At 39.7% G+C, this 22,049-nt stretch overlaps 2 protein-coding genes across 5 annotated transcripts in view; both read left to right on the top strand.

Annotated features, from left to right (window-relative positions):
- Positions 1 to 1,128: 1,128 nt before the first annotated feature.
- On the top strand, positions 1,129 to 7,673 carry LOC311088782 (fibroblast growth factor 4A-like). 4 transcript variants are annotated; one of them, XM_084123080.1, is made up of 5 exons: positions 1,129 to 1,326; positions 3,584 to 3,718; positions 3,858 to 3,961; positions 4,159 to 4,282; positions 7,534 to 7,673. In XM_084123080.1, exons 1-5 carry the CDS (start codon positions 1,134 to 1,136, stop codon positions 7,551 to 7,553), a joined length of 576 nt encoding a protein of 191 aa, XP_083979206.1. In that variant the 5' UTR covers positions 1,129 to 1,133; the 3' UTR covers positions 7,554 to 7,673. The 4 variants fall into 4 exon arrangements, with proteins under 4 accessions (XP_083979206.1, XP_083979204.1, XP_083979205.1 ...); XM_084123078.1 differs by lacking the exon at positions 7,534 to 7,673 and having other exon boundaries at positions 3,587 to 3,718; positions 4,159 to 4,434; XM_084123079.1 differs by lacking the exon at positions 7,534 to 7,673 and having other exon boundaries at positions 4,162 to 4,434.
- tmprss3a (transmembrane serine protease 3a) overlaps positions 7,639 to 22,049 on the top strand; it is a 21,332-nt gene continuing 6,921 nt past the window's right edge. The window contains exons 1-7 of the mRNA XM_084123071.1: positions 7,639 to 7,773; positions 7,862 to 8,027; positions 8,489 to 8,738; positions 9,192 to 9,299; positions 19,312 to 19,425; positions 19,518 to 19,641; positions 21,063 to 21,191. Coding sequence (XP_083979197.1) covers positions 7,923 to 8,027; positions 8,489 to 8,738; positions 9,192 to 9,299; positions 19,312 to 19,425; positions 19,518 to 19,641; positions 21,063 to 21,191 — 830 coding nt within the window. The 5' untranslated portion in view covers positions 7,639 to 7,773; positions 7,862 to 7,922. The remainder of the gene's footprint in view (positions 7,774 to 7,861; positions 8,028 to 8,488; positions 8,739 to 9,191; positions 9,300 to 19,311; positions 19,426 to 19,517; positions 19,642 to 21,062; positions 21,192 to 22,049) is intronic.

Raw genomic sequence — 22,049 nt, 5'->3', positions numbered from 1 at the left:
CACAATACAGAAGAAGATATGTTGCTACATCTGTTTGAGGTATGACTATGGAATTTATGTTGTGAAAATCTCTTCCAGTGATGTTAACAAATAACCACAGAACATATAATTATGAAAACCTATTATAACTTTCAGAAGGAAACCTCTATGATTACTTCCTGATTTTAGGACTACAAATTACTCTATTTATCAGTCTTTTATTTTGATCTATCTGTGTTTATAACTTGTATCCCTTTGTAACTTTGTAGGAGTACAGCAAAAACCAAGTTTCCAAAAAACTACACAATCCCGCAGCGCCCGCTTTCCATGATAATAGCAAATGGTCAGAGCTAATATTGGCACAACCTGAGATATGAGGCATATCATTTTCTTCCCAATGATTTAGACATTTTGTGCTTTCAGAGAACATAGAGCACATACGTCAGAACCTGCTGTCTGAGGCCTCTGATTCATAAACAAAGAAACTGGCTTATCATCACCCACTTTAATCTTGTCTTATTGGAAGCATCATCACACATTAATCTCACAATCCAGTGGACAAAGACATTCCATAGTCCCACACAAGACGCACTGTTAATGTAATCTGTTGCTGTTTCCTTTGTCTTAAATTACACTTTTTTTCTATTATCAGTCCATCCACACAGTAAAGCCATTTGCATTATTAGTCCTGGACCCGCATGCTAATAAAGTTAAAGTCATCAATAACTTTAATAGAGGCCAAAATGAGGCCTCACCCCTTGAGGGCCTTCATACAATTACAACACTTCATACAACATCACAATGCATGAATGAGAAGATATCACTAGTGATAATGTGGAAGATTTTTTTATGTAGTCATGTACACATACGCAAAATTGTATCTGCGTGGGTTTGTTCATTTAGTGAAGGTATCAGAGCAGAAGATATATGTTTAAAGGATGGAGATAGGACGAGTGGAGGCACATTGACCCTGTAGTGAAGTATGTTTACACTGAGTGGAGGACACAATGTTCATCTAGCTTCACATCGGAAGAGGCTCTATATATCAGCAGTCAGCCGCAGCACTGGTGATTTCAGGAAGGAAACTGGGCCTCAGAGACGCTATCACAGGTGCCAAGCTGACAGCATGTCAAAGCGCTTCACCTTGAGGCCATATGGGTATTTGTGGACCTGATGCCCTTGTCATGGATTTCCATTGCATACTTTTATGCTTTATATCACTTATATTGTCAGTTTGTGTAAGCTGCAACTGCACAGATGAAGAAACCCATTTGTCAGGTGATCAGGCAGGCCGCTTGAGACACATGTGGCTGCTCTCAATGAGGGATGCAAAGAGGAGAGAGAAAGGTAAGATCACACAAAACACCTTTTTAGCATTCATGGAAATGTTAATCCTAAAAAACATTCAAATAAAATTACAGATCAGTCATTTTCTTTGTAAATTCATGAAGGCAAGGCACCACAGGTGAATAGAGTAATATTAACTCATAGATATCACCATACTTCCACAGTTACAAGTTTTCTGAAATGTTATGATTGTATACGCAAATGAGGCATTATCTAATTAATTATGCACTAATTTGCATTTTGGAAACAAAAAGTTTTTAGGAGAAAAGGTTTAATAAAGCAACTGATATATGAACAAACCTCTCTGGAAAAAAAACATTAGAATTTAGATAGGAATAAAACTGTAAAGTCTAATGTAAGTATGTGCGACTGCAGTGGAGATTTCTGGCTTAGTGCATGAGAAAAAAACACATTTTGAGAAAATGGCCTGTAAAGATATGTATTGTAATGGAAGTCTAGAGACGCAAATAGATAAAAGGTGTCTATTTTTGGACACCAGGTGTCTTGGTACAATTGTTCTGTTTTTAAGCAACTGATCTTGTTATATATAGACATGCATGTAAGGAAGTCTAGTATACAGCTGCCCTTTGTTCACCTGTCAGAACACATATGTCATCTGTGCAGTTCTGTGTTGAAGGTCATTATTATAAAAAGTATCATAAATATGGCCTACTCTTAGTCTGGTATTTGTAATAAAAAAAATCATGAAGGGATGCCTGGCCTGCACACTTACACACATTATTTATGACACAAAATAAAGTGACATACAGTAATACCGCAGTGGTTCTCAGACTTTTTGACTCCAAGGCCCTTGGACTTTTGCAGTTGTTTTACTGGACAATGATTAATGTTAAAGGAATAGTTCACTTAAAAATGAAAGTTCTGTCATCATTTAAATGCTTTATTTACAGGTGATATGGTCAAAACTTTGTGTCATAGTTAGCACTACATCATGTATTTTACTCCATAATCAACATATTTATAATCAACATTCACTGTAAAAAATTTCTAACCCTCCCAAATCAAAAATTTCAAGTGACCGATAACATCTAAATTTTTCAATTGGCCCAAGTGAAATTCTGTAAATTTCAATTGGCCCAAGTGAAAATCTGTACATTTAATTTTATAATTTACAGAATTTCACTTGGGCCAATTGAAAAATTTAGATGTTATCGGTCACTTGAAATTTTTGATTTGGGAGGATTAGAATTTTTTTACAGTGTTGCATAAAATGGAATTCTATCTTACTAACTGAATACTGTGTAGTACGCATTGTATTTTTAAGTAGGTAACACAAAATTAACAGTAAACAATATGCTACATTGTTGAACAAATTGGAAAATGCAGAAAGTCGTCCAGGTATTCAGTGCATACAGAAACTCTCATATTGTGCATAACATATACAGTCACTGCACACTTTCAACTACTCATTAATGCAAATATCTAATCAGCCAATCACATTGCAGCAACTCAATTTAGGCTTGTAGACATGGTCAAGACGATCTGCTGCAGTTCAAACTGAGCATCAGAATGGGGAAGAAAGGTGATTTAAGTGACTTTGAATGTGGCATGGTTGTTGATGCTAGATGGGCTGGAAAAGATCAGAGAATGGTCCAAAAAAGGGACAAATATCCAGTCAGCGCCAGTTCTGTGAGTGATAATGTCTTGTTGATGCCAGAGGTCAGAGGAGAACAGCCAGACTGGTTCCAGCTGATAGAAAAGCAACAGCAACTCAAATAACCACTCGATACAACCGAGGTCTGCAGAAGAGCATCTCTGAACGCACAACCTTGAAGCAGAGCTGAATCAAGCTGAAATCATACTGATTAACTCTAAGAGAAATGACGTGTTAGCAAAATGGCAGCAGTGACAAATTCAGTCTGCAGAATTCATGCACAGGATCTTCAGTAAGTCTCAGATCCTGTCTAGCTGACAGTAATCAAACACACAAGGACAGATCTCTGACGCATACTGATTATTTATGAGCTGTGTGTGTGTTGGCAGGGGAGTTATTTGTACAAAATGATATGGATGTAATCATTACCGTTCTTTTTTTTAACGGTAATTATACTTTGATCCTCAGTGTATGACATATTCAAAATAATATTATAACAAACATATACAAATAAATAAAAAGAAAATAAAGTATCACAAAATACACCCCTTCAGCAGCCTGATGAACCTCTAACTGTAAATGTCACTCTCTGAGTTTCAGCTGATTTGAGATGTTAATACCTTTGCTCTTTGAATATCCCAGCAGCCGTGGACGAATCTAATCCAGCTCGAGGTCTCGTCACACATCAGCTCCTGTATTGCCGTGTTGGGATTGGTTTTCACCTACAGATCCTGGTGAACGGGAGTGTGTGGGGCGTTCATGAGCCTTCTGAGTACAGTATGATTTATATGTCTATAACCCTCATAACCCTCAGAGGAAGATTTTTCATTCTACACAGGGTTATCTTCTTTATATTGCACCCATTTCTTTCGTTTCTATTTAATGAGTTTTTCTTCATTTTCTGTTTGTCTTTTAGGCTTGCTGAGAGTGTTTGCTATGAGGCCGGGTATAGTGGGTATCCGTGGTGTGAAGAGTGAACTGTATTTGTGTATGAATCAGGAAGGAATTGCACATGGAACGGTGAGAAATTACATCATGGCAACTTGATGGCAAAGCATCAAATGTCTCATAATCATATTTAACTCTTATGTCTACAAGAGATAATAGTAATTTAAGCTATTTGAAAGGTATAATCACGATTCCTTTCAAGTGCATCCTGAAATAATGAAGCGTTTGCAAAGGCATACATAAACATTTAAATCTCTTCTTTGTTGTAGAAGACGTTCTCAAATGAATGCCTGTTTAAAGAGCGCATGGAAGAAAATCACTACAACACGTACTCCTCTCTGAGGCACACAGGGTTTTTCCTTGCTCTGTCCCAGCAAGGGAAGCCGAGGCAAGGTAACAGGGTAGGCCGACACCAGGCCTACACACACTTTCTTCCTCGCAAACCCTCATCTCGCTAAACTCTCATCTGACACATCATATCTAACTTGCCAGCTACTCAACACTTAAACCTATGATGAAGCAGTCACTGGGTGCTGTAAGCTCATTTTGACAAACATATATTGTCCCTTCTACTGGACAGACGAAGAAAGTATTTGTGAGACATTAGCTGTGACAGCACCTAAATAGGCTTTGTAAGCAGCAGTGCTTGTGGTTGAAGTTTTCAGGGCTGGACTAATTCTGTGCCAGACTGTGTTAAGGGTTAGCGGTTTAGTTTAGATTTTTTTTGCACTGTGTAACCACATTCTGTCAACAATAACTATTTTAAAATGTTGCCCCAAGCTTATAATGTCATAGAACTCGTTTGGTGAAAGGTAAAAGCAGTCTATAAATGATGCACAACAGTCATTTATTTTTAACATACCACAAAAAACAAACAAACATTTAAAACATTTCAATTTTAAATTACCTGTGAATGTGACATCTTGAAAATGTGATTTTGAATATAATGAATGTGTAAATATTTATGTATTTATTTATTTGTCTATCTAATGTGTAAATGAGATCTAAAGCATGATAGTGTTATTTTATTGTTATTTATATACTATTACTATTTATTAATATTTTGTATTAGTTTTTATATATTTTTTATTTAGCTTTTGTTTATAACAAGAACAACACTGATACAGACAGGGTGTTCTGGGAATCATTTTGTCCTACATAAGTTTGACATGTATGATTTTTATGGTGTGTACTTTACTGCTGTGCGTGTGAAGGCCTCATTATATCCTTTTAAGAATAAACCTGATATGCCTGACAGAACTTCTGAACTCCAAATTAAAGAGATGAAAACATGCTGACAGTGAATGTTGGAATTTGCAAAAAGAAAAAGAAAAAAAAATCTTCAAAGCCTGAATTGACTCCTTACTGAATAAGACATGACAGGTAAATAGGTTGAAAATCAGGCTAGACTCCCATAAGGTTCTCCAATGACAACAGCTTCAAAAACACACCTAATGCTGATATATCTATCCATTTATCATTCATCTATCTATCTATCTATCTATCTATCTATCTATCTATCTATCTATCTATCTATCTATCTATCTATCTATCTATCCATCCATCCATCGATCTATCTATCTATCTATCTATCTATCCATTTATCATTCATCCATCCATCCATCCATCCATCCATCCATCCATCCATCCATCCATCCATCCATCCATCCATCCATCCATCCATCCATCCATCCATCTATCTATCTATCTATCTATCTATCTATCTATCTATCTATCTATCTATCTATCTATCTATCTATCTATATATCCATCCATCCATCCATCCATCCATCTATCTATCTATCCACATAGCCTGGGTACCTTAGTAATCACCTAGTGTTGCCCTAACAACCAGCCAGAACTGCCTGGGAACACCTTAGCAACTACTCAAAGCCCATTAGCCATCTCCTAGCAATGCCTTCATCCCTTCTCTCTTCAAATCACTCTTCAAACATTTAAAGGGCACAAGGTTTATATTGCATTCAGTCTACATATCCTCATAACTGTTCAATTAGTAAAACTGCATAAGGCTTTTAAACTGTGTTACTGTAACTTACAGTTTTTCTCGATTGGTTTGGCTCATTTCTTGAAACCGAGATGACATTCTCAAAACCATAAGGTCATTTGGCCAAACAGTCTTACAGTTTTGCTCAACATTATAGCTCACTAGCAAAATCAAATATCTTTCCCCAAACTCTTCGTCCATGCTTCAAAAGCAGATTCCTTTCCCATATAAAAGGTCAGTACAGTCAAAATAGCACAGATCCTTCTCAATTGCCTTGGCACATGTGCATTCATTTAGTGCTTTTGTCAAAATAACCTGGATGGTTTAGCACAACACCATGGATCCCCTGCAAAAGCTCATATCTCTCCCAAAACAGTTTATCCATGTGTCAAAACTAAATATCCTTCTCATATAGTCAATGCCCCCAAAATGCATTATACCTTTGGCATTGTTTAAGCACTGCAAGTCAAAATGCTTAGACGTTTTGTCACTGAGGCACAGGTCTAGCAACAGAATACCACTATGAATAAAACTAAAAGATTTTACAGTAAAATCAGCCTCCAATAAACCACTCATACTCAAGGAAACTGTAAACATTTTTATTCGTACAAAGAAATGTTAACATTAGAGAACATACTGTGAAAAGAAAACATATACAGGATTCTGTAAATGTGAACAGTTATAAACACAAACAAAAAACAAAAAAAACTCTAGCCTACCATACTGTAAATAAAGTTTCAGAACTATAGTACAGTAATATTTTCAGTGGTCGCCATTGTCACCCTCTCTTTCCTGGCCACCATCCTCATCCTCCTGGCCATCGACGCGCTGCTCTCTGTTAGGCCATAAATTCTTAGGCCTAATTTCACCTGATTGATTGTCAAGTACTGTCATAAATTTATCAAATGTTCCAAGAAATTCTTTCATGGTATTATATCTTTGACTAATTTTGACAGTTGAACAGACAATTGTGCATATGATGACTTACACAATGAAACCATGCTGATATGTTTTGGAGAGAGTAACCATTTCACTGAAAAATCAACTAATCAGTTTAGATCAGCAAGATCTATTTATTTGGAAAATGTGCTAAATGTGGGCTCATTGTGCTAACTGTAGCTACTTGTACATAATCATTTGAAAAAAAGCACAGAGTCACTTGAGACATGTACTAAAGCATTTGCAATTTGATAAAACCAATGAAAAATGACATTCTGTTGTGAACAATTGCAAGGTGGTTTGGAGATTTGTCCATGTTATTTTGAGAATGTCATCTCGGTTTCAAGAAATGAGCCAAACCAATCGAGAAAAACTGTAAAAAAAAAAAAAAACTCTCAAAGTTTGTCTTTGTTGTTTCTATCAGCATTGTGCTCAGATTTGCAGTGTGTTATGCAAATGCAATAAGTTAGATTTAACCCACAATAAAAAAAAATGCTGAAAATAAACTCATAACTAATAGTTTGTTCACTCCCAGTCCCAACCTATGCTTTTCCTGATCCTCGTCTTGGCCAACTGGCCCTAAAGTCTCAATATCATGTACATTTTCATTTCATCAGAATTAATCATTATATTTTCCATATATCCATTTCTGTCCTCCATTTTTAAAGCCCCTCCATCATCCACCTCTGCATTTGATCAGGTTCACAGGCCTCTCTGTAAGCTGAGCTGCATTGAGGGAGATGCGGGGTCATCCGATCCCCTCTCACAGCGACACTACCTCTCAGCACTCCCCGATCAGATGTCCCGCTCTACCTCGAAGAGTCTGTGTCAGTCTGTAATCGAGAGAGGTGAGAAGACAAGAAGAGAACTAAAAATGAGCAGATCAAGCCCCGCAACATTTCAAGCTAATTAGACAACATGGACTTTATAACTCTATTAGGTAAATTGGACGTGCTGAACTTTTGAGTTTTATATTACAATGTGATATTTACTCCATAATTCTTTTGCTTCTCTATGTCTTTCTCCAGTCAAATCTAAAACCGACTGTATATGTGTGAGAGCTGTTAATATGAGTGTATGAAGTAAGTCATGGCTAATCCAGAGGAATTGGAGTCTACAGCAGGTGTAGATGTTGGCGCTGATGGAGATGGAGAATATATTCCCTGTATAGAGAGCACACAAACAGATGTTCAGGTAAGACCACATAGCAACTCATTTATGTTTACATGTGCCATGAGGCTGTAATCATTTTATTGGCCATATACAATTTGTAATTCATATGAGGAAAGTGGACACACAGATATCTTTGATATATTAAAACATTTCTGTATCTGTTTTTTTAGAAGAAACCATTAATTCCAATATGGGTCATTTTGACCCCATTTATGCATTCGTATTGTTTTTTTGGTTCATGCATTATAGGGTTAAACTAAAATTAGAATTAAAATGAAAATTTAAAGAATGAAAATACAAAAGTAAAAGCTAATTTAAAAGATTAATAAATACTATGACAAATAATAACAAAATAAATGTGGTTTGTTGTAGAATAAATAAAATAGGATCTAAGTAAAATCTGTAAAAAATTATACTTAAGGAATGCAGCACACAGATAAATGGATGCTGGATCATGGATGAGTCTTCATGCTTCCACACAGGGAGCAGCTGATCAGATATATCCAGAGAAAATAGAGGTGGTCTCTGTAACCGAGGAAGACATTCCTGCTATGGATCCCCCGGCCCTGCTGAAGGTCAGTCCCCTGGACAGTTCAAGTGCCAGTCCTCCATCGGATGACAGCACTGTCAAACCTACTTTTGAAGTCACTCCCAAAGACCCTCTAACAGAAACCCCCTCAGCCCAGCCCAGCCTTTCAATGCCAGTTACCAAAGTCCAGCCATTTGTTACAGGTACCAATGTACATCATCCATTATGGTCAAATCATCAAAATGTAGACTACCTTCTTCCAGACATTGATTTATACTATTTAAAACCAAGCTCAATTAAAACAATTTGCCTGTATAGCTTACAATTACATTCATAACCCCATAAATTTTACATTATCGTCCAAAAACGCTAGAAGCATTGATCCAAACTCTTCCAAAACAATTTCAGTCATCCTATACATAAACCTTGTTGCAGTCAGTCCTTTGCACTAGATAGTAAAACACAGAAAGGAACACTCTTTTCCTGTAGATTAACTTATAACACATCATGCCAACATTAAGATTGTGGGTTCAACCCCCAGACAAAAGTACATACCCATAAAATGTATTATTGCTTTGGATAAAGTGTCTTCTGAATGCATAAATATGAATCTCTTTTATGTTAATTATCATCTCATGTAACTGTTAACAATCTAGCAGAGGAGAAAACACTCCGTGGCAGCCTGTTTGCACGCAGGATGGAGATACTGATCGGGGCTTGTGTCCTGCTCACCCTCATTATTGTGCTTGGAATTGGACTGGGCGGTGAGTCTTCATTGTCTTCAGGGTGAACTCAACACATCCAGTGGAGTATATCAACAGAGTACAAATAGTTTGTTACTGTACTTAAAGGTATAGGCAATTTTTGGAGAGGCTAGCAATAGCAAGCAAGCTTTGAAAGTATAAAATCCCACCCAGAGCGTCTCCAAAGCCACGCCTCCTTCAAAACAAATGAATGTGTTCAGCAGGGAACAAAGAAAAGCGTCACGAGAGACGGCATTAAACTACCTCATGTCTCAAAGCACATAACATTACTATAATAATGAACATAACAACTTAAAGAGAACTGAGCTGCACTATCTGACTGCTGCAGATTCATTTCTGCGTTGATATTGTTGCCATTGAAACGCATAAATTCGAGTCACAAAACGCTCTGAGTATGTCATGGCTTTCCATCTCTTCCAAATTACAGTAGTTATGGCGTGAACGCAGCATTAGCTTGATGTTTTGGCTCAGGAGGAACTGTAAAAGGTGGCTGCTGTTTCGGTTGCGGTGCTCGGTGACTGACGTCTGTCTAACTCTGCATAGAGCGCTGATGACGTGAGATGTTTGCGCAAGCTGGTAAAATACATGAATACATGGCATGAAAATACATACGTTTAAAGGCAGGTAACAGGTAGGACCGAATGCAATGATTGGACAAACATTTTATATTCCTACGCCTTCCACAGACTATATATATATACACATAAAAATACATTTATACCACTTAACTTAGTGATTGCTCTCCTGATGTAAAGAGACTTTCTACCAGCATAACAAAACATTTTTCTGGAACAGGATTCTTACTAGGACTGGTTGTTAAAGATCCCTAACTTTCAGCACAACAATTGAATGGGGATGTCATCTTGGGTGGGGTGAAATTTGGCACTGATCTCATGGTGCCACCAGTGCGACACATCTTCAGTTGTGTGCCCGACCTCATTGGGTGTTTCGGCCACTTATCACAAGACACCCTCTGCCGGGGTTGGCCCACCACGGGTTGATCAGACCCGGGTGTGTGTTGCACGGTGGTGGCACCATACGATCATTTAGCAGCCCATGTTGTGTCCCTACGTTTCAGCCACAGCCAGTGACTACTCCGTTCCGCTGCAGTGGCAAGTTCTTTGATTGCCCTCCGTTGGGACTGCCCTCTGATCCCTACTTCCTTCAAGAGCCTTGTGGTAGAGCTGGCTACAAAACCTCTGCATCCCACCTCCACTGGCCACACCTTCACGTTCCAGCCCCGCCCCTCTGCTTCAGCTGCTAAGTTGGCATATCGCAGCCTCTTCCGTTCGAATGCCTCGTCGATGGCATCCTCCCATGGGACAGTCATTTCAACGATGAAGACACGCCGACAGGACTTGGACCAGAGGACAAGGTCTGGGCGCAGGTTGGTTGCTGCTATTTCGGGTGGGAAGGTGAGCCTCTGGTTAAGGTCTACCCGCATTTCCCAATCCCGGGCTGCGTTCAGTGGGCCAGAGTCTGGGAGTGATGGCTTAGTCCACTGTTTCTCCCCTTCCCGCATGAAGGTTGTTCTCCGTGGGATGGTAGTCTGGGCATTTAGAGGCGTGGCGTTGGTGGTTACCCTCTTGATCTCAAGTTCGGCAGCCAAGCACCTTAGCACTTGGTTGTGGCGCCAGGTGTACCTTCCTTGAGTTAGGCTGGTCTTGCAACCCACCAGGATGTGTTTGAGGGTTGCTGGGGCTGCACACAGGGGACAGGCTGAGTCCTCTCCATACCAGAGATGTAGGTTGGTTGGGGAGGGCAGGACATCGTATGTGGCTCTGATGATGAACCTTAGCCTATTAGCCTCCATGCCCCACATCTCATTCCATGTGATTTTTCTCCTCTCCACGCCATCCCACTTCATCCAGCGGCCTTGCTGGGCTTGGGAGACAGCCTTGGCACACCTGGCTGCTTCCTCCTGGTGGCGCACCTCCTCCACCACCATGTGCCGCCGTTCGGTTGGAGTAGCCTTTTGCCATGTGGGTGTTGCTGCTTCCAATCCAAGGCCCCCTCTGCCATGTTGGACATGCCCCACTATATCCCGGTGTCTGAGGGCAGCCTTTGCCTCCGCAACCGCTGCCGACGGCTTCCATTTCCTCCCCGTTGCTAGGGTAGGAGCAGCACCTCTGACGACTGGATCCCGGGATTCTGTGAGAGTCATTTCCAGCCTTGATTTGGCACATTTGTACTCCTCCACCAGGCTTGAGATTGGCAGGGAGAGGGCTCCGTTGCCATACAGGCCAATGCTGGTAAGGCATCTCGGCAGTCCAAGCCACTTCCTCACTTGTGCATTCACTAATCTCTCCAGTCGAATGGCATGGGATAGCGTGACCTCATAGATAGAAATTGGCCACATGAGACGGGGCAGCAGCCCAAACTGAAAGCACCACAGCTTCAGCTTCCCTGGGAGAGCAGTGTTATTGATCTTCTTGAGGCCGCTGATTGTATCCTGCCTGAGTTGCTCCACCTGCTTCGCGTCTTTGAGTTCTGCACTATACCAGCGGCCGAGGCTTTTGATGGGCTTCTCCAGAACTGTTGGTATTGGCTCGTTGTTGACCTGGAACCTCTCATTGGTAAGCTGGCCCTTGACAATGGAGATACTGCGGGATTTGCTGGGTTTAATCTCCATTCTTGCCCATTTGATGTTTCCTTGGAGTTTATCCAACAGGCGTTTGGTGCATGCATTTGTTGTTGTTATTGTCGTCATGTCGTCCATATACGCCCTGATTGGAGGAAGACGCAGCCCGCTCTTCAACCGCTCCCCTCCTACCACCCATCGGGATGCTCGAATAATGAGCTCCATCGCCATGGTAAACGCCAGTGGAGAGATAGTGCAGCCCGCCATTATGCCTATCTCGAGGTGCTGCCAGGCAGTTGTACTGGCCTGTGCTGTCACACAGAATTGAAGGTCCTGGAAATAGGCTTTGACCAGCCTTGTGATACCCTCTGGGACCTGGAAGAACTTGAACGCAGTCCACAGAATTTCATGCGGCACTGACCCAAAGGCATTGGCAAGATCCAAGAAAACCACATGCAGGTCTTTCTTCTCCTTCTTGGCTGTCTGTATCTGGTGCCAGATGACATTTGTGTGTTCCAGGCATCCTGAGAATCCACTTATCCCTGCCTTCTGCACTGAGGTGTCGACAAAGTTGTTCTTCTGCAAGAACACAGAGAGCCTCTTGGCCACAACACTGAAAAATATCTTTCCTTCCACATTCAGGAGGCTGATCTGGCGGAACTGATCGATGGTTGAGGAATTCTTTTCTTTGGGAATCAGGATTCCTCCTGCCCGTCGCCATGCCTTTGGTATAATTCCTTTTTCCCATGCCACTTTCATGAGCTTCCAGAGGTACTTCAAGACGCCTGGCGCGTTCTTATAGAGCCTATATGGAACGCCATTGGGCCCAGGGGCTGAGGCTGTTCTTGCCCGCTTTACTGTACTCTCCACTTCGCTCCATGTAGGAGGTCTTGCTTCCAGCTGGTGCTCGGGTGGTTGAATTGGCGGCATATCATCCGGGATGCTAGCTGGCACATACCTCTGATTGTCAGAGTAGGTCTTCCTCAGGTGCTTCTCTAGTTCCCTTAAGGGTACTTTGAGGGTCCCAGTTTTCTCCTTGACAAAGAGGTCTTTGACAAACTTGTAGGGATCTCTGTAGAAGGCAGTCCTCGTTCGTTCCTTCTTCTTATGTTGCTTTCTAAGGCATTCTGCTCTTCGCAGTGTTGCAATACGCTGCTTGATGTCACCCTGTAGTGCCTCAAGTCCTTTCCTTTCCACTTCTGTGGCCTTCCTCCATTGTTTTCTCAGGTTCCTTCTTTCTTTCACCAGTCGCTCAATCTCTTGTTGTCTCCTGGACTTGAGATTGACTGATGGGTTCTTCTGCGTCCCAAGGTTTGGAGTTGTACTTTTCACCCCAAATCTCACTGCTCCATAGCTGTAAATGATCTCTCCGATCTTGTCCAGCTTTCTTTCCACGCACCCTTTCAGACCTTCTAGAAGATGGACGAGGTCTGTGTCTGTGGTTTCCCACTCCTTTTTCTGGCAGGATTTAGGCCACAAGATTTGAGGCTTCCGTCCATTCATCTTCCTCTCTACTGCTGTCTGTGGCTGGATGGGCTCTGGACTCATGTCCGTTGGTGGCTCTGTGCTTGGTTGAGCTTCGTCTGGGGTTCTGATACCCTGTGGACTGTGGTGAATATCCTGCCACTGGGCTTCACTCGACTGATTTGCCCTACCTCTGAGGAAGTAGTGGTCAATGCGAGGCCCCTCGCTAGGCTCTCTCAGGCACTTTTTCCTGCCCTGGTCAGGAACAAATCACCTACCGTGCCTTTAAGTACAGATTTTGTACATTTCTACTTCACTCGAGTTTGAAAATGTTTACATTTCTCCAGATGTTTTTATTACATTTGCAACTGCAAAGCACCAAAAAAGAACAGCAAGAAATCTATCAGCAATATCCAGTTTGTTATTCGGTTCAATTGAATCTGTCAAGCTGGTTTGAGAAGAGGTCTGAATGGTTAATTCACGAATCTGAAATCTGAAATCTTAGAAACACACCAACCAATAAACACCAAAAGGCCATTCACACATATTTTTACATTTAAATATGTGAAAATATGCAGGGTAGTGAAAAAAAAAAAAAAAAAAAGTCTAGAAAAACCTAGAAAGTCAGCGTTAGGGACTCACCAAGTCACACTAGACTGGTAAACATGATTTCACCAAAAGCAACATGTTCCTGGATCATCTTTGTTGATCCTGGAACAACATTTCTATTAACCAATCAGATTTGAGGGACAAGTTTACAGTTTATGTCATGTAAATGTATAATATGTATAATATTTTGATCCAGGAACATGCAAAATCATGGTGATCGAGTGACACTGGAAGTAGGGCACCGCCTGCAATGTGGTTGGGTGGAAAGGGTGTGCCTTATTATTACTGTTTCCAAAAACAGACTCACCCACACTCTTTAAACTGAACATTATACACGTCACACACAGCAAAAGTACCAAAAAGTATTACCATGGTCTTTTAGACATAAATCAGAATTGTAAAACATCATGGTACATGAATTCTGGTATCAGGCTACCATGGTATATGATCCCAACACTGCACTATGGTACTGCCACAGTACTCTTTTGTGAGTACTCTTATAATACAGACTCCAGAAACCAAACACTCCCCTGTGAAATGCCTTTATTTATCAAATTTGGATACTCTACACAAAACTGAAATCAAAACACCTTTATTTAAATAGCCCTTTATACAATACAGATTGTTTCAAAGCAGGTTTACGGTGATAACCTACGGTGGTTGAGAGAGCTCAACACGCTGCAACTAAAGAAAACACATGAAAATAGAAAAAACAGCAGCAAATTAAGAAAATATATTCACCTGTTTGGCAACACGTGTTGCAAATACTCACAACACAACCAAATAAAGAAACGCACTGCAAATTCTCAAAAATCAACCAAATACAGAAACACGCTGTAAATACTCACAACTCACATATGATCAGGATGGTCAAGCAACACCACTGACAAGTAGACATTGAACAAACAAAAAAAAGCATTTCCATCCAGGTTTGTCACTTGAAACATTTCTGTTGTGGTGTGTGCTATTTGCAGCACGTTTCTGTATTTGGTTGCATTGTGATTATTTGTAATGTGTTTCTGTATTTGGTTGAGCTGTGAGTATTTGCAGTGTTTTTGTATTTGGTTGAGTTGTGAGTATTTGCAGCGCGTTTCTGCATTTGGTTGCATTGTGATTATTTTCAGTGTTTTTGTATTTGGTTGAGTTGTGAGTATTTGCAGCGTGTTTCTGTATTTGGTAGAATTGTTAGTTTTTGCAGCACATTTCTGTATTTAATTGAGTTGTGAGTATTTGCAGTGTTTTTGTATTTGGTTGAGTTGTGAGTATTTGCAGCGCATTTATGTATTTGGTTGCATTGTGATTATTTGAAGTGTTTTTGTATTTGGTTGAGTTGTGAGTATTTGCAGCGTGTTTCTGTATTTGGTAGAATTGTTAGTTTTTGCAGCACATTTCTGTATTTGACTGAGTTGTGAGTATTTGCAGCGCGTTTCTGTATTTGGTAGAATTGTTAGTTTTTGCAGCACATTTCTGTATTTGATTGCGTTGTTGTGAGTATTTGGAGTGGTTTTCTGTATTTGGTTGTGTTGTGAGTATTTGCAGTGTTTCTGTATTTGGTTGTGTTTGGTTGAGTTGCCATAAGACATTACAGTGAGTATTTGCAGTGTTTCTGTATTTGGTTGAGTTGTGAGTATTTGCAGTGTTTCTGTACTTGGTTGAGTTGTGAGTATTTGCAAAGCGTTTCTGTATTTGGTTGTGTTGTGAGTATTTGCAGTGTTTCTGTATTTGGTTGAGTTGTGAGTATTTGCAAAGCGTTTCTGTATTTGGTTGCATTGTGAGTATTTGCAGCGTGTTTCTGTATTTGGTTGAGTTGTGAGTATTTGCAGCGCATTTCTGTATTTGATTGCATTGTGAGTATTTGGAGCGCTTTTCTGTATTTGGTTGTGTTGTGAGTATTTGCAGTGTTTCTGTATTTGGTTGTGTTGTGAGTATTTGCAGTGTTTCTGTAATTGGTTGCGTTGTGAGTATTTGCAGCGTGTTTCTGTATTTGGTAGAATTGTGAGTATTTGCAGCGTTTTTCTGTATTTGATTGAGTTGTGAGTATTTGCAGCGTTTTCTGTATTTGGTTGAGTTGTGAGTATTTGCACCGCATTTCTGTATTTGATTGCATTGTGAGTATTTGGAGCGCTTTTCTGTATTTGGTTGTGTTGTGAGTATTTGCAGTGTTTCTGTATTTGGCTGTGTTGTGAGCATTTGCAGTGTTTCTGTATTTGGTTGAGTTGTGAGTATTTGCAGTGTTTCTGTATTTGGTTGAGTTGTGAGTATTTGCAGTGTTTCTGTAATTGGTTGAGTTGTGAGTATTTGCAGCGTGTTTCTGTATTTGGTTGAGTTGTGAGTATTTGCAGTGTTTCGGTATTTGGTTGAGTTTTGAGTATTTGCAGTGTTTCTGTAATTGGTTGAGTTGTGAGTATTTGCAGCGTTTCTGTATTTGGCTGAGTTGTGAGTATTTGCAGTGTTTCTGTATTTGTTTGTGTTGTGAGTATTTGCAGTGTGTTTCTCTATTTGATTGCGTTGTGAGTTTGCAGCACATGTGTTGTCAAACCGATGAAGAAGTTTTCTTAAACTGCTGGTTTTTTTCTATTTGCATGTTTTCTTCAGTTGCAGTGCGTTTCTGTATTTGGTTGTGCAGCACTTTGAGCTCTCTCGGCTACCGTAGATTACAGGAAAATAATTCAATGATGCAAACAGAGTTTCTTTCACCTGTACAGCAGCTCTAAAAGAAACGAGTGTCATTTCTTTTGACACTGTGTCATTTCTCTGAGCTAAAATGAACCAATACAATTGCAATGAATAATTAACAGATTAGACTGGATTAGATTGCACAACCCAGGATCTAAAAACGTTCATAAGGTGTCTCCAACTCAGGTTGTGCAATCTAATACAGACTGTAATTGAGTTGCCTTGTTGCCTTGCCTTGAGTTGCCATAATGCAATGCCTTGCATTATGGTATCAGCTTACTATATAGCCTATAAGTGGTGTTGTTTGGCCGATATTAAATAGTCAATTAATTTATGAGTCACTGAGCAGTAAAATGATGAAGCGTTTACTTGGAGTGCATTGTGTCACTGTTGTGTTTCAATGAACAATAAATGCTTATAATGAATGGTCCTATAATTACCAATTATCCCACAATTAGTGGGCTAGGCTCATTCTAATTATGAATAATCTTTAGTGTTGGGTCCGAGTCCAACATTGTCGAGTCCGAGTCGAGTCCAAGTCCTTAACAATCGAGTCCGAGTCCAAGTCCGAGTCCAAAGAGGGCCGAGTCGCACTTGAGTCCGAGTCCTTAACATCCGAGTCCGAGTCGAGTCCGGCCGAGTCCACAAAGACTTAAATAGTTTTAAATTGACCTTTCACAAAGACCCGCCCCTCTTACTGTCGCTACGTCCGACAAGCCATTCCGCTCTCACTCCACATGTTCTCACACAGTGAAATATATATTGCAGAGCAAAGAGGACACTGACAATGCGCCAACAGACAAGACAAGGCTACTTCTGGTATGAAATAAAGTCTTAGCTTTCAAATTTTGTAATTTTTATGAAATTAAAACAATACACACCGTTTTGTGGTGCTTTAATATAGGCCTCAACTCAAGCAGCACATGAACTGATAATATCTTCTAGTTATAGCACGAATTAAACATGAATGAACATCAGAACTGCAAAAAGAATTCAATACACAACATTTTTCAAGTTCAAGTCCAATGACTTTAATCTACTATCTGGTTTGGTTTGTTTGTCGGACAAAAATGGCAGGTATCTGCATTATGATTGGTCAGATCGCATGTCAATCAAATTCCAGTGAAAGGTCTCAACACTGAGCTCTTAAATTAATATGTTAAACCTTACAAAATGATTCCAATGTATAGTTACAGTCATACGTTTACCTATCGTACATCTTTCAGATTCTGCAAGGTAATGCTCAAGAATATAACACGATGCATTAAGAGCCAGGAGTAAACTTTTGAGCAAGATGACGTTGATTTTTTAATTTTTATTTATTTTGATTATCTTATTTTGTTTTACATGCTAATATCTTATTTAGCCTCTAAATGGCAGGACTAAATTAATTAATGAATTTTTAAATAAAATAAGAGCAATTTACACCAATGATCCAGTTCAAAAATGTACACCCCCTGGCTCCTAATGGTTGCTTCCTTCTTGAGCATCACTAAATGTTTGCAGGGTTTGTAATAGTTGTGTATGAGTCCATCAGTTGTCTTCAGTGTGACAAGATGGATCTCACAATCATGGTCACTGCTAGTAAGGAGTCAAATATGCAGAAGATGCTGGAAAAGCAAAGAATGTGCAGGAGCTGGAGGATTTTTCCTCATGAACAACCATTAAAAAAAATATATATATCAGGTAATGAAACACAATATTAAAATCAAGCCTATGTAATTTGTCTTGTATTTTGTGTTTGCATTTTTTCTTGTGGACTAGGCTATTAAACATCCATTATGTGAAAAAGATTTTTCAGGACAGTAATAAATAGAAACAATGTTTTTATGATCATCCTCATTAAAAAATAAATAAATAAATATTACATTTTGGAGATTCTGCAAGGTGTATGTAAACTTATGACTAAAGTGTAGGCTAAATCAATGTAACAAAAATCATAACATTATTAGACGCCAAAATGTTGCTTTGGTTATCGCGTTCTCATGTTGCTATGGTTACTGTGTCAATCATCGCAATTTCATGACTCACAGGACTAAAATTCTGCGGATTCTCTCCCACATTTAAATGCAGTTATCACTCTTTTTAATTTACAGTGTGAACGTAACCACTGGTCCTCTAGAAGTATGAAAAAAATATATTATTTAGATTGTCAATAGCGCTCACTTTAAGCCATCACTTACTTCTTTCACTTACGTTCTGCACTCTCACTGAAACTCTCGTCATAAACACTGAAGTTGTCCGCACTGCACAGCGAATCTCTTATTTATATCACGTCAAGACTTTTTTGTTTATGAGGAGATTTGCGAAAGGATAAAACTCGCGCTGATTCTGAACATACGTTTTGAGCGACTTCTCCGCATGGTGACTCAAAACGCCTCTGATTGGCCACTGTGTTCATGCGCTTAATATACATATCTGTGATTGGCTACAATGCTCAACACTGACACAACACAATGTAAGCAGTTTCGTTTCGTTTCGTTTTTGAATAAAATTGTGTCCTCCAGTGCCCGGACTCGACTGTACTCGGCAAATTTTCCGAGTCTAAAATGTCCGAGTCCGTGTCAAGTCCGAGTACAAATTCATCCGAGTGCGTGACAAGTCCGAGTTCATTCAAAATTGGACTCGAGTCCGAGTTCGAGTACCCCAACTCTAATAATCTTCATATTTCCACTGCTTTAGTTGGCATGAGCTGTGCCGGGAAGTTTCGATGTGGTTCTTCTGGGTGTATTAGCATGTTAGCACAATGCGATGGACATTTTGATTGTGAACACGGAGAAGATGAACTCAGCTGCGGTGAGCAACAGCATACTCATATTAATATTCAGTACTGTTGTTGAATGTTGCTGTTCATGTGTCATGTGTCATGTGTCCATCTGTCTGTGCAGTGCGTCTGAGTGGGAAGAGCTCTGTACTGCAGGTGCTCACTAATGGAGTCTGGAGAACTGTTTGTGCTGAGAACTGGGACTCTAACCTTTCCCTCTCTGCTTGCAAACAGCTCGGCTATTCGAGGTATTGAAACACCCTCCTTTAGGGCCATTGTCCTGCAGAGTTTAGCTCTCTAACCTAAATTAAACACACCAGAAACAACTATTCAAGGGCTTTAGGTTTACTAGAAGCTTTCAGGCAGGTGTGTTAGGGCAAGTTGGAGCTGAACTCTGCAGGACGTTGGGCCTCCATCAAAAGATTTAGAATTACATACCCAACATATGAAAACAGCATAATAGTCCTAATCTTTAGGTGTAGACTCAAGACCTCACCTCTTTTAGGAATTTTCACATAAATCATGAGAGTCAAACAACAATCTTGTGCTGACTTGTTAGTCAGGCACTATGCAGTACCACCTATAGATATACCTATGCCCTTTCTGACTATAGCTCATCTAGCTTTTAAGCTACATCCACCAAACTTGACACAGACCATCTATCTACAAACTTTTTTACTTTTTTTAAACTCAAGACTTTTTTAAAGAGGACCTATTATGCTTTTTTACATTTTCATCTTTCTTTAGTGTCACAATGTTGCTGTTTAAGCATCAAAAATGTCTGGAAAATTACAAAGCACAAAGTCACTCCAAAGGAAATTATTTTCTATATCAGAGCACACTGTTTCTGAACTCCCTGAAACACCTTGATTGTAATCTTGAGTTTTCTTCTGGGAACACACACATCACAGAATTCCTCATGTAAATTATTCCCGTTAAGGCATATGCAAAAAAAAAGGGGGACGAGGCCTGATTGAGTTGCACTACTAGTGTGTTGTCACCATGTCCAAGATGACTGTCTGAAATCACATACTCTCTTGAGTAGGTACTTATTTTGAATGAGTACTTACCTTGCAAGTGCTAAAAAATATGGTCTATATAGTATGAATGTGTGTAGTATGAATGTAATCCAGATGTACTACAGTCACCATGTTGTCATTATCATGTGACCTACCAGCGTCAGTTGCGTTGCTTCACTGCCATTCACAAATCCTCTCCTGTGGCCTCATGGGATAGTAAACTGTCCATCATATGCACACTTCAGTATCTCTCCAGAAGTAGTAGGTCATCTGGTTACATTTTGCCTACTCTTTTATGAGTGCTGTGATTCGGACATACTTCTTTTGTCACGTACTCTTTTTTGTCTTCTATATAGTAAGGAGGGTACGCGATTTGGGCGTATCTACTGTTTTTTTTTTCACCCAGATCTAACACGGTTATGGTAAAGGGCGTGACATTTCCGAAACACGCTTGAAGCGGTTTACATGGGACTCTTTTAAGGTTTAGGACTTTAGAACTAGACTGTGAAGTTCATCCATTGAAAAGTTTCTAAGAACAACACACACATCTGATAAAGGGCTTGGGACACATGGATGTTTGATGCTAGCGCTACATTGTACATGCCACAACATGTTTTTTAAGCTGCTTTACTTTTTCCCCTCTCTGTTAGATTTGTGGAGTCGAAAGCTCTTCTTCTGTCCTCTATTGAGCAGGCCTTACAAAGTAACCTGGTGTCATTAAGTTTGAATCACACAAGTTCCCAGCAAGCTATCAAGATACACAACATAACTCATTTCAGGTAAACACAGTCTCTTCCTAATTATAGTGTTTGCAGGGCTCATACGGGGGGAGTACTCTGGGTTCGGGCCGACAGACAGCACGCCAAATACGCATTAAACTTTACTCCCTCTTATTGTATGTAAGTGTGAACTTGTGAATAATATGAAAACAAATACCAGTTTGCATCATCAAAGCAGCTCTGATTTAACATTTAATTTACTTAGAAATAAAAACTACTCATCTGAAACTTAAAATCGAATGTTGTTCCAAAGCACTGTTATTTTCCTCAGGATGTGCTGTTCTAGTTCTTTATAAGAGGGTGTTAGTTCTTAATGCTGTACCATATGAATTTGGTTTACCATGTGAATATCCTGTAATGTACACCAATATCCAAAGCTTGACTGCATTGCACTGCCGGTGTATATCTTTTTCATCATGCTCGATCATGTATACAAGCCATTGAGGGCATTTTTAATTTCACTTTGCCATTCAGAGCAAAGTCCTTGAGAAAAACCTCTTTCTCTGAAACTGGAGTCCCTTTTGTTCACAGCAGTTGCCCACAAAGCTGTGTTTTTTGTATTTTGTATTTACTTTGTTCTGTAGCCAACAGCTCTTTATGCCCACTTTTATTAGACTCTTTGAATGAATCTCTTTCACAGCTGCTATGCTCTTCATTTTTGTTCCTTTTTTAAAGTCATACATAGTAGATCCGTATGATCCCACTAAATCTTAGTCAAATATTATTATTCTGTAGGTTTACTCAACATGTATGGACTGTCTTTCTTTTGTCATCATTTACTCACCTCCAATAATACAAACTAATCTGTGTTAGCTTTTTTGTTAACAATGGCTTTTTCAATAAAATGAAAGCAAATGG

This window comes from Abramis brama (assembly GCF_963993115.1).
Source record: "Abramis brama genome assembly, chromosome: 8".
In the NCBI taxonomy this organism is placed as follows: domain Eukaryota; kingdom Metazoa; phylum Chordata; class Actinopteri; order Cypriniformes; family Leuciscidae; genus Abramis; species Abramis brama.
Note: the sequence above shows the minus strand (reverse complement) of the source record. Positions and strands in the feature narration are given on the sequence as shown.

Excerpts from the sequence above, each read along its gene's own strand:
- LOC311088782 (XM_084123077.1), top strand. The coding sequence starts at position 1,134 with ATGGGTATTTGTGGACCTGATGCCCTTGTCATGGATTTCCATTGCATA. Across the intron at positions 3,719-3,857 it reads TCATGAGCCTTCTGAGTACA|GCTTGCTGAGAGTGTTTGCT; the intron begins GTATGATTTATA and ends TTTGTCTTTTAG. Across the intron at positions 3,962-4,158 it reads AAGGAATTGCACATGGAACG|AAGACGTTCTCAAATGAATG; the intron begins GTGAGAAATTAC and ends TCTTTGTTGTAG.